Source organism: Harpia harpyja, chromosome 2, assembly GCF_026419915.1.
Source record: "Harpia harpyja isolate bHarHar1 chromosome 2, bHarHar1 primary haplotype, whole genome shotgun sequence".
NCBI classification, from domain to species: Eukaryota; Metazoa; Chordata; class Aves; order Accipitriformes; family Accipitridae; genus Harpia; species Harpia harpyja.
Genome location: NC_068941.1, coordinates 78,295,750 through 78,308,139, shown reverse-complemented (window position 1 = coordinate 78,308,139; position 12,390 = coordinate 78,295,750). Strand labels below are relative to the sequence as shown.

General features: G+C 39.0%; 1 protein-coding gene across 11 annotated transcripts in view; it reads left to right on the top strand.

Annotated features, from left to right (window-relative positions):
- ABLIM2 (actin binding LIM protein family member 2) overlaps positions 1 to 12,390 on the top strand; it is a 145,042-nt gene that overhangs the window by 67,878 nt on the left and 64,774 nt on the right. For all 11 annotated transcript variants that reach the window (XM_052780573.1, XM_052780569.1, XM_052780572.1 and 8 more), the window contains exons 5-6: positions 1,876 to 2,002; positions 4,035 to 4,128. In XM_052780573.1, the coding sequence (XP_052636533.1) occupies positions 1,876 to 2,002; positions 4,035 to 4,128 (221 nt within the window). The remainder of the gene's footprint in view (positions 1 to 1,875; positions 2,003 to 4,034; positions 4,129 to 12,390) is intronic.

Here is a 12,390-nt window from a genome sequence, read left to right as displayed (position 1 = left end):
TCCAGAACTTAACAGAGAAGACAGCAGTTGGGAATAAAAAAGTAGCTCACAAAATGCTGCGTTTCTGCCCACCCAAGCTTAAACCAGATGAAAGGTGAATGACATCTGAGCACACAGTGTTGTATTAAGTTTGTGAAATAAACCCTCAACCAGTGAGATTAAGTTAGATTACCAGATGAACCCAGGGGAGATCACAAACAAATCTCTGATTGCAGTTAAAGAATAGATACTGCAGAATACTGCAGTATTTATTCTCTTGTGGGACTAAATCCAGGCACACACCCAAATGTTCTCTTTTATTAGCAAAACTCAAATGTTCTGATCTGCGGTGCACACGTTTTTGTGCTGGGCTTGCTTCCACATATTGGTGCTCTACAGGGTGACATTAGAGAGAAATATTATTACTCCCTTAATCCCTTCCAAATCCACTGAAGGAAAGTAAGAACTATCCTTTATTGTTGTTGCGCTCAGAAATGAAACATTTACAATTGCACTAACAGAGTGTCTCATTAGGGTCACGTAACCAAATAAATAGAATCTTAAATCAGAAAGTTTTTAAGAGGACTGTTTAAATCTTTTAATGAGAACCTATGATTGGAGTACTTTCTTAATAACTAGATAAATCTTTTTTAATGCTTTTGTCTATCTTTCTCTTCTGTGCAAGACATTGTTGTGGTTTTTTTCCTCTTCTGGCATCTCTAAATGCCTCTTCAAGTGTCTTTCAGGGTTTGTCTTTTCTCTAGCAAATTGTTGGTATACATGAAGAATTCCTAAAAAAAAAAAAGTATATATGGTTTCACATAAGATGGAAGATATAATAATACAGAGAATTAGAAGTGTTACTGAGATACTGGCACTAGAATCTGTTTATTACTAATATTTATCCCTATTTTTCCACATATTCTAACATTTTGTAAGAAAATTATACATAGATAGGATCTACAGAGTGAAGAGTGAATGAGAGCTGGACCCTGTAGGGTATTAGAGGATTCATTTAGGATATAGAGAACCAGATTGACATCCCATGTCTATGTAGCATCTCGAAACAGGGCACTCACTGGTGGACTGTTGGTGTGAAAACTGAGAGTAGATTTGGCTTTTACTAGCACAATCAAAAGCATGCATTGTTTAAAAAAAAAAAAGCAACCAAACCCCCCAAAAAGTCTTGTCCTCACTTACTTTTTCTAGGGAGTGTAACTAGTTCATGTATAGTCTGTTTAACCAACATAGCCTAGCCTATGTTATCCAGTTATGACATGTTCTGCATTTAATTTTCATTACCGCTTTTTGGAGCTTTATATAAGTGAATTACTATAAATAATAAATATATAGCCAGCCATCACTTTCATACATTGCAATGCCACTTGCGATGCCTCTTAAGTGTTGGTGTTTTTTCCTGGTTACAGAATTTCACATCAGAACTTCAGCTTAGGTTTTTTCCATGGTTGCAAAAAGAATTTTGAAATAATAAATAAAGCTTTCAGACCCAGAAGCAAAGTCTAATATGAAGAATCAATTATTTGTTTTAATCTCATCAGTTTTAGGTCCTTTTTATTAATTTTATTGGCCTGATTTGCAATGTTGAAAATTTAATCAGCAAAACTTTGTATCTTTTAAACACAGTATAAATAAAATAAAACCTAAGTCACTAGAAAACCTAAGAAGTCAGTATTTTTTTTCTTTGAATGATTCATGTCTTCTAGCAATATTAGGGCAGCACCACTTGACATCCCTCAGTGAGCAGCCAGCAGCAAGCTTTGGAGCCTGCACAAGCTGTTACTAGGACACTGATGGATGCTCGTACTGCAGTAACCAGTATTGTTGCGTGACCATCTAAAGAGTGTGATTCACTCATATTGGATTTTTCTCTTGCAGATTGTGGGGGCTGTGGTTCAGAAATAAAAAATGGGCAGTCATTGGTTGCCTTGGACAAACACTGGCATTTGGGCTGTTTTAAGTGCAATACATGCGGCAAGCTACTGAATGCAGAGTACATCAGCAAGTAAGTTAAGTAGAGGAGCATTTTCACTCGTTTTCAGCATTCTTTTAATACCTAATAATTAATTTAGCATTGCATATCCTTTAGGTTTTGTTCATGTATCTTTGGAGATATATAAACGATGAGAGATTATTATCTAAATTATTATCTAAATTGTATTAAAAGCAGAAAAAATTCAGTGAAGAAAAGTAGAAGTCAAATTTGTCCATTTACCTGGAATGGGGCTTCACAGAGCAGCTATGTTATAGAAAGGCAATGGGTGGAGTATGCTTCAAAGCCCCATAAATACGCCTTTAGTTATCTGTGTTTGACTTTGCTCTGTGTGATGCTGTAATGTGAACAAGCAGATAATATCCTTTCCATGTGTTTCACATAAGCAAAAATATTCTCAAAAAGTTCATTAAGGAGGTACATATTATGCTTTTGCACTGGTCCAGACCATCATGCTGTCACATTTGGACTGAATGTGATGACGGCTATGAGAGGCAGCACAAAGCACACATGCAGACCGAGTCCCATGTCAACACTCTCATCAGTCCAGTGAGATACAGGGCTTTCACTGGCCAAAGCACTTGGGATTAATTTCTGCTTCAGAGAAGTGTGTTGATATGATGAAATTTTCCTAAACAGCTAAGTAACTCTTTCACCAGTGCCCAGAGATGATGGAGTTTCAGAGCCAGTATCGCACTGACTTTCAACAATTCTTTGGATTTAGATTAATAACAAGTATAACATTTAATTTCACAGCTTGCTCTGGAGAAACAATATTTAATAAAAGGGTGTTCTTAAATAAGGTTTTGCACTATCTCAAGTTGCTGTATTTTGGTACAGTGCTTTTTTTGCTTGTTATTTAATAATAAAAATCCCCATAAATTTTAAAGATATAGTTATTGTGAAATCCTCTTTTTAAAAAAGATAAATGCCAAGCAAAATAACTCAAGAGAAGAAAGATCCTCGCTTCAATTAATTCAATTAATTATTGTGATAACTTATAGGTTAGTCTCTAAGCAATCCAACTTGTATGCTATAAAATTAATTTTTATGTTTCTCCAGGGAAATGTCCAATAAAATCATGCCTCTGCTAATAAATCTGTCTGATCATGGGCTGTTTTAGCATAACACACTAAACATAGTTAACTATGTTTAACTTGCACTTTGAAACAGGAGAAGAGTCTCCAGTTTATTCTAGAGCAATTTGTTTTCATTCATCAGTTTAATGGTCTAAGTGTAGAACTTGGTAAAATTGTGATCCAAATGTAAAATTAACAAATAGGTTCATTTCAGAGCAATAGCCAAGTGTTCTGGTTCTGACTTTTTAGAATAAAAGCTAAGACTCATGTTTTTATTCTTCATGTTTTTAAATTGTACATTATCGTAAATCGCTTGTGGTGGTGAAATAACTGTTCACATCATGCATGAACGTACTGCAAGATCTCTTCTGCTGCTCAGGTTGAATTCTCATAGTCATTACTGGCTTCCATGGAACAGGTTCCCAAGATGGTTAATTCATGACTGTCTTTAAGCAAGTCAAGTCAAGAATGTCAGTAGACTGAAATGTTAATCAAAACTTGGTTTATAGTCAAGATACTCAGTTTAGAAATTACTCTGTCCAGTCTAAGCTAAAAGATTAGATGATATATATATATTAGATGATAAGTAAAGAGGGAAAGAATAATACGTAGAAGTAACTATTTTTTCCAAAGAGGGGGAAACACGTGGAAGAAGTTAATGCGTAACACTATCAAAACAAGTGGCGTGAGGGTCTCAGAGACTGAGTGTTGTGACAAGGGGAGAGGCGATGGCTGAATTCAGCGACGAAGCGGAAAGTGGGATCACAGTAGACTTGAAAGGCCAGAATAGTTCATTAACTATTCAATTCTTTACAAAATGAATAAATACAAGTATTTGGGAGGTGGGAAATCCATAAACACCATATGATGTGTTGAAACATTAACAAATTTTAGCTTTATAATCTCCCAGTAAGCCTGTAAACCTACGTAAAGCAGTCTCTGTATGGCCTGTTGTTCTTCCGTAGAGATGGTGTTCCATACTGCGAAATGGACTATCATGCAAAGTTTGGTATCAGATGTGACAATTGTGAGAAGTATATCACAGGAAGAGTGCTCGAGGTAAGGAGAACCTGTCATTCAAACACATCTCAAAGTGTACAAAGAGACTTGCTCTTTTGGGTGTAGTCATACACTCACAACTGAGTGTTAATGCAACAGTTTAATGTTACTTATATGAAATACTAGGAACTTTTTCTGTAATTCTTGTTTCTTCTGTTAATGATTTGATAATACACACACTCCCTAAATGGGTATTTGTAGTACTGGAGAATGTTCAAGTAGCAGAAATAATAAGTGAATGGGTTATTGGGCACATTTTAATACTTACACTAAATTACTTTGTAATTTCAACCTTTTGATTCTGTTTTATGTTCCTCAGAGTTAGGATGAAGCTGTTGAAAAACTAAAATCAATAATTTGAAATGTATTTTTGCACCCAGAAAGGAGCTGTGTTGCAGGGATTTTTTTGAGTTTGTTGTTCTAAAAAGCAAGGAGGTTGTTTAGTGTAGGTGCATGTTTATGCTTTACGCAAAGAGATTTCCACATAGCTGACCCAGGGTCAGAAATGAATATATTCCTTTGACGTGAATAGAATTTATCATTGCATCTAAGTGTATTGTTATCCTATCAATGTCATCAATTATCGACTTTTTCCTTCTGCCCTTTCCCTGTATCTTGTGAAGCCTTAGCAGTACTGGAGTTAAGAAGAGGTCCCCCAGGTTGCTCAGTTCACTCCTTTCTCTTCATCACTTACGAAAGCCTGGAGAAGTCCCAAAGGACTTCCACCAGAGAAAGATCTGCTCAGTCATACAAAGACTTAACTACCCCAATGGTGGACAATTATAGCTAGGTAAGAACTGAGAAGCAAGTGGAAGGAAACTTAAGTCCCTACTAGGTGGTGTGATATGGTGTTAGGGTTAGGCATGGGAGGCTTTTTCATTGTCAAATGTTTTTACAGACATCTCAGACAACAGACTTCTAACAAGGGATTTGAAAGAGTATAAAGACAGCTTACTCCCTTTTTACAGACAGCTTTCTCAAGTGGGAGAAACAAAGCAGAAGAAAACATTAAAAAACCTTCAGAAATATAAGAGGTGACCAGTGGAAGCTGGTACATGTTTTCAGAGATGTCAGCCTTTGACACTGAATGAAAGGTAGTAAGAGGGGGTGGGCTTTGAAGATGAAGCTAATTAACTTACATTTGATGTGATAAAGGAGAGGTGAATGTAGAGACAAGAGTGTCATGGTCAAAGCTATAGCAAATTTGGGGTGCACTTACTCATAGCAGGTTACAGGGAGTGATTAATACTAAGATGGGAGAAGAGCAGAAGCTTCAGTTTCTGTACTGACTCCTGGCTTCACAATGTTGTCTTTTTCTGTCCTGGTTCTTGCCTTAAAATATCTGTACAAAAATACTCTTTTTATTTGGTGATATTTTACCTGCAGTATGGTTAAACAATAGCATGTGGTGTGATGTGATTAAGAACTGGGTCCTTACTGTCTCTGTGGATGAGGAAAAGGAAAAAAAAGTTAAAAAAATTTGCGTAGTAACAGTACTGAATTGGATTTGTGGGACCTGGGGGCATGTGTGGCTGTATCTGTTTCTTCTAACTGCTTGGTGAGAGCATACTGAACAGGAGGAGAGTTCCTCGTTTTTATTATAGAGGGACCAATAACAAACTTGAGAAAAGTTAATTCTTTAAAGCTGTTGTAGGAATTTTACCATGACTGATTATGTATGTCATTGTAGTTCTAGGTGTGATGTTTTCGGTTAGTGCATGTGTGCCCCGCATCTCTCCCCTTCTCCGATGTTGCTCTGATGGCAGTGCTGTAACACTGATTCTCTTCTTACTTTGGTACTGGTGCAGGCTGGGAGTGACTTCTATTGAAGTCTGTGGCATTTAACTGTGGAATAAAATACTGATGCAAGATTCTGAAACTTTTTTTAAAAAAAGACGAGGAGAAAGGACTTTCACAATCTGTAAAAGCACAGCGGTGTCAGATAGTGTCACTGTCAAATAGGAAAGATAGGATGAAGTTAGTATGAAGCAGGCAATACATTTGAACATGTACAATGATATTTAATGCCTGGAGGCTTGTTACAACAACCTGAAAACTTTATGGTCTATAACCTTCTTTCCATAAGATTATATAAAACAATTTGTTGGTTTGTGTGCAACAAAACTAGTGAAGCTTCAATATGGGTGCATGTCCTATATCCTAGCATTCTGCTGTCACAATAGGTCCTGTTCATCATGACGTCTCCCAAAATACCTGCTCCCATCCCCTCTGTTTCCCCATGAAATATCTCGAGAGCTTTCTTTACATTTCCACTGCCTGTTTACTTGGTCAAGAGGTGACACACAGTGTGAGGCTCCTTCCATGATGATCAGCCTGTGATTTCCATGAGCCTTTGGGCCTCTGTAAGGGATCACTTTAAGTGGCTGTTGAGTTTCAGTGTTGACTGTGGAGAGCAGTCAGATGAGGAGGTAGCATGCACACCTCGTTTCATTAGGAAGCTAGACTAAAAGTCACGACCTAAGCAAACAGATCTGAAAGAACGCAGAGACCGTATTTGTAGGTAACGCGGTTAAATCATTTGTTGTTCGTCTGCAGCAGATGGACTTGTCCGAAAGGCTTGGAATTGGGGCTGATCTCTTCCGTCTGTCTGGTATCGAACTCAGTGTGTGTTTGTTACCAGCCAGCTTGTTGATATGTTTGTATATCTCCTGATCAGGAGAACAGAAAAAAAAAAAAAGTAGCCATGGCTGGGTTTTGTTGTAGGCTGTATTTTTTGTGGAATTGTCTGGAGTCCTGAAACATTTTTCAAAACTTCAGTATTTCTTTTTCCCATCTCGAATATAATCTGGAGATAAACAGAAATAATAGGGCAAATTGCTACTAAAGTGGGGGAAAATCTTGACAGCAATACTTATTAGGCAGAGGAATAGTCTCCCAAGGGAGGTGCTGGAAGCTATCACTTAGATAGTATTAAAACAAGATTGGACAAGGCACTGGAAAATCTGTTAGGGAACAGTCCTGCAATGACAAAGGGAGGGACTGTATGACCTAATAGGATTTTTTCCATCTCTGATTTCTGTGATAATGTCAGGAGGACAGCTGCTTCCACAATTATTCTGTGCCCAGATTTTATAATATTGTCTCCCTTTCCAGCACTTGTTCGTTTTAAATGTTTATTCAGCAGAGGAGGAAGGGAGAGTCAACTAGTGTGAGTTACTGATAACTTATAAAAATACGTCTGTTTTTGTAGGTTGCCAGCCAAAACCAATGATGATTTAGTTACTTAAATTCTTCCTTCAGCCCATTTTCTGAGGACCAGATTCATTCCATGTAGTAAATGGGCTTAAACACAGGATAGCTGTGTTTATAATTCCTTTCTTCTCCAATCCCCTTGGCTTGCCCCCAGTCTTCCAGGGAACTTGTACTGGAAAAGCTACAAAAGGGGCTGAGCAGCTAATTTACGGAGACCGTAAATTCTTCTATTGCTTTTAAAGGCAACAGTTTTGCTGTTCTTTTTACAAAACCCCTGCCCACCAGTGCTTTTATGAGCAAGGTTTGCTTTGCTAGTGAAGCATACAGAGCACTGTTTAATGCAACATCAGTTGTCTCCTAGAGATTGCTATGTTTTAACCCTGACCATATGTATTGATAAACCTACCATCTTAAATGGGGAGCAAGAGGTGGCTGGAGTTTACTTTATAGTTTGACTTAAAATGCAGTGCAACTGAAAACCTTTAGAGAGAAAAAAGGCTTTATTTTAGTGCCTATGCTATAGCTTTGTTGCTAATCCAGCAATAGCTGAAATCATGTAACAACGCAGAAAATAAACACATTTTAAAATAACAAGCTGTTGATTTTTATAACCAGCCATTTCCCTTTGGTCGTGTTGCAATCTATTTCTCTGCATTTGGCACTAAAAATATCTCTTTCTCTCTTTTTCTATCACAAGCAGTTATTTATTAATTAAAATCTCAACTTGTGCTAATGAGCATACCATAAAAATAGACAAAATAAGTGTAATTGCCTTTTCTCTAAAAATATACTATATTTTGCATGATAATCCAGAGCCTGATACAAACCCCTTTCAATCAAGAAAACACTTTCTATTTGCTTCATGATTTTTTAATCAGTCTTCTAGCTGTGTTTTGCTCGGAGGAAGCGGAGGTGGGTTGCCTGCCTCCAGTCCTTCCCACACGACAGGCCATGCAGAGGCTTGGAAGGCTGTTGAGGTGCTTGGAGGAGCTGTGTGACCGCCAGTGACTCTTCCTCGTCCCCTCCTGGGGAACATGCCTGGGTTTCCTTAACACCTGATACTTAGAAACTTTATCTCAATTCCAGCACCTCTCTATTTTAAAGTGGTCTGTGTACAGTTACTAATTCTTTGGATACAGATTGATTTTTAGCCTTTTTTATCTTCTCCCCTTTAATTGATGAACTCGACGGAGAATTTATAGAGAACATTCTTACTTCCTCTCAACTTTTATTTTGCAAAACTGAATTAACTGAATTCTCCTCTGCTCTTAAGGTCAGCTCCAGGCTCTTCTGGTGATGCTGGTGGACCTTCTCACTGTCTATTCCTAGCTGGAACCACCTTCTCTCACATGGATGGGCATTGTATGCCAGATGATGCCTCACCACTACCTTGTGCAGTGATAGTAACCCCTTCCACTGTATTCTAAAGAAAGTACTTCCCCTGGTATATCTCGCACTGAGTGTGTTGGTTTTTTCTGTGGCTTTGTTAACATTGACAACCATAGTGAGATACGACTTGGGGGGTTTCTCTTCATCTGCTGTTTCAGCTAATGGTTTCCTACATTGTTAGAGGAAGTCTTCATACCCAAAGATAACCTCCTGGGGCTGTTTTGATGGCAAACGCAGTATAGGCTGCGAGGAGGTCAGGTGTGATTGCTTGGATAGGTAACTGTAGCCCAGTGATGGCCAGGCTGAGCTGCCTCGTAGCAGGCCTCCACCACCAACTGTACTGGTAGCTGATGGACAAGCTGGATCTCCACCGCTACTAGCTGATGTTTTGAATTTCGTGTGAATAAAAGTTGACAGTGTAGCACATTGGATATTATGCTTTTGGAAAGGTCTCTTGGGGCTGATTTACATGCAACCCAACTGCTTCTGTAAGCACCGAGGGGTATTTTCAGCATTTGACTAGACTTCTGTCTACAACGGGCCCGTGATTTACAGCTGTATGGCTGTGGTGTAAATGTGTCCTTCAAGTGCTGCTGAAAATGGCTGTATCACTAACCAAACTTAAAGATGGGTCCAGCTGCTGTATATGACATCCTAACATGGCAGTGTGGCACTCAGTATATGTGGGGGAAGAAAGGGTTAACATTTTTCTGGTTTACATGTATGTGTAAATGTCTAGAAAAGCATAATCAATATATTTTTTTTAAATCTATTAATCGCAACCATATGTTACTTTAAAATAAGGGAACAAATGCAGTAGGCACTACACTAGGCAGAAATGAGACTAGAAATGTCAATAATTTATATGTCAGTTAAATGCCACTTATACCTCAGTGACTTATTAATTAAAACATGAATCTTATTTTTTGTAGTTTGTTTTTTGCCCTGCCCTAGGGCTGAGCTGCTTTTGTTTGCAGCCACATCTACTTTGTAAATCAATTGCCTTTCCCTTTGCAAAAGTCTCGGTATAGCAGAGAGACGAGACTAATTCTTTACAGCAGGGTGTACAAATTTCTGCCTGCAGTGTGGAAAATGGTTCATTCTGAAATGTCTGTTGCCCTGCTGTTTCACTAACAAGGAAACCTAGTGATGTGTGAAAGGTACTTGAGCAGCTTATAATATAGGCATTAATACTGAAACGTGCAATAAAAGTGGATCCGTCTATACGAATGAAGGGTTTCCTGTAGCATGGGCAGCTTTGCAAAGGCTGTCAGAGCAGCAAAAAGATCCAAGTGTCAGTACTAATCTTCGATTAGAAACTGCTCTCTACGCCAGTTTTCTCCCATCACGAGAGAAGAAGGAAAACTGTTGGAAAAGATACATCTAAATAAATCAGCATTAGCTCTTGCAAAAGGAAACCATCTAAGGTAGGAAACATTAACTAGCACTTTCAATGCATAGCGTTTGCTGAGATGCAAGGCATTTTGCAGCTTGAGAACAGTCTCTGTTTTGGTGCCACTTGCGTTTGTCTGGGGCTGCTGGTCTGCAAAGGCAGGTTAATCATCAGTGTATAGTATCTGCACTTGGCTGGGTAAGTGTTAATTGACAGTTGACTTAGGCTTTCTGCTTTAAAACAGGCATTTTAAAAAATATTATCAACAAGCATATAAATAGTAATGCAAATGTTCTTGACCTTAGCTTTTAGCCTTTTCTGTAGCCCAGTTGTATTGTTTTAGATACATTCGCCTTCTCTTTCTCCCACCCTCATCCTTTCATTTTTTCAACCACCTCTTCTCTCCAGAAAGAGATACAGAGCTACACCTATCCATATTTATTATCTGAACTTTTAAAAACTCACAATTGTTGACATGTCAGGAAAAAGCAGTACATATTAAAAGGAACTGTTTGCATAGTTTTTACCCTGTAAATCAGGTTTTAGGTTTATTGAGGAAGAGTACTGAGTAGCATTTGGTGATAGCTTAAGCCTGTTACATTTTAACCAAAGTAAGGGGTTCTGCAAACTATTTCTGAATAACACAAAAGAGAAGTTCAGAAATTGAGGTAAACTGGTTGATAGAGAAGAAAGAATGACTATTGCAGGTTTTGTGGTTTTTTTCAGTTGCTTGCTTGCTTTTCTGTTGAGGATTTCTCTCGTATGTATGGAAGAAGTCCCCGGTAGTGCTGCTGTGCATTTGTGTTTGTGTGGGTTTGTATGTGTTAGAGTTTTAGTGCATAGTTTGACTCTTGAGCCTGGCAGGTAGGTGAATGGTGTCCACTGCCTTTTCCCATTACGCAAAAATGTAGTACCAGTTAGATATCCTAAACTGCCTTAATTGATTAATTAAAGCATCACAGCAGTGATTCCAGTAGTCACCTTGATACCTTTTAAGCCTCAGACACAAACGGCATGCAGTATGCCAGTTACAATGCCTTTCTAAGCGGTGTTGCTGTGGTGATGCATTATTATCTGGTACTATCTGCCAGCATTTTAATATTTTGTCTGTGAAACGTTGCACTTTTTGCATGTCTTCAGTTCCTCATCCTATTACTTTGCACAATTCTTTCATTTCTGGTGGTCTTCTGACTCATGCTTGGGGCACGCTGCGGTCGGCCAGACCACTGCTTTGCAGTGCCCTGTACCTACTCATGATCCAGCCAACAGCACAAGCACCTCCCTCCAGCTCTCTCCCGTAACCATGACAGTGGTGCAGCAGTAAGTGCACTTAGTGACAATTGGCTTTGTTGATGAAGTATCTCCAGGATGCTCTGGCCCATGTGACAACGGTTCAGTGTATCTGCTAATAGCAGGAAAGCAGCCTATGTGACTCATTTCTTGTATCTTTAAGATTTTTCATCCTCCCAACCTTCAGCATTTTTTCTGCTTCTTCAGATTTCTTTTTTCCCCTCAAAGTAAGAACTTCTGAATGGTACCTTGAACTGGAAATGTGTGGATGGGTGTGAAAGTAGCAACTTCCTGCTTCCAGGAGGGACTATTCATGTCAGTTCTGCACATGACAGCAGCATTTCCAGTCCCAGCTAAATTTGGGCATCCAAAATACCGGTCCTTATTCAGGCACAGAATGAGAGACACCTTCTGTCCTCAGATGTTTGCAGCCTGGATCACCGCGACCAGCGTGAAAAGAGCTGTGCTGGCTTCATCTGATAAAACACGCTGCCTCTCCAGGGCTGTTCGATGCTGGTTGCAGCTTCATTCTTCCCATATGAAATGGGTGGGTAAATGCACAGCTGCAAAGTCGAAAAGGAAGGGGGGAATATGTCTGCAAGTCATCTTTCTCCTTCTTCGCTCCCTCTCCCCTGTCAAGGGATGGCAGAAGTGAGAGCCAGCTGCAGCTTGTCTTGGCCCATAAGTGGGTTTTAATGAGTGGGAGAGGAAAGTGGAAAAGAAATGAAGGAGGCTGTTGAGCAAACGGAAAACAGAAGCCTCTTCCAGTCTCAGTGGGTGGCAAGAAAAATTTGCAAAGCTGAGAAGAAAAAGGCAAAAGGGGCAGATCACTCATTGCATAACAAAAGCAACTGAGTGCAAAACCAGTGATTTTAGGCATGACAGACCATTTTGGTTTACAAGATCATGTACCAAATTCTGTAGAAAAAATGCATCATTGGCCTTTTCCAGCTTTTGCCTGACTGCACAGGGCTGAA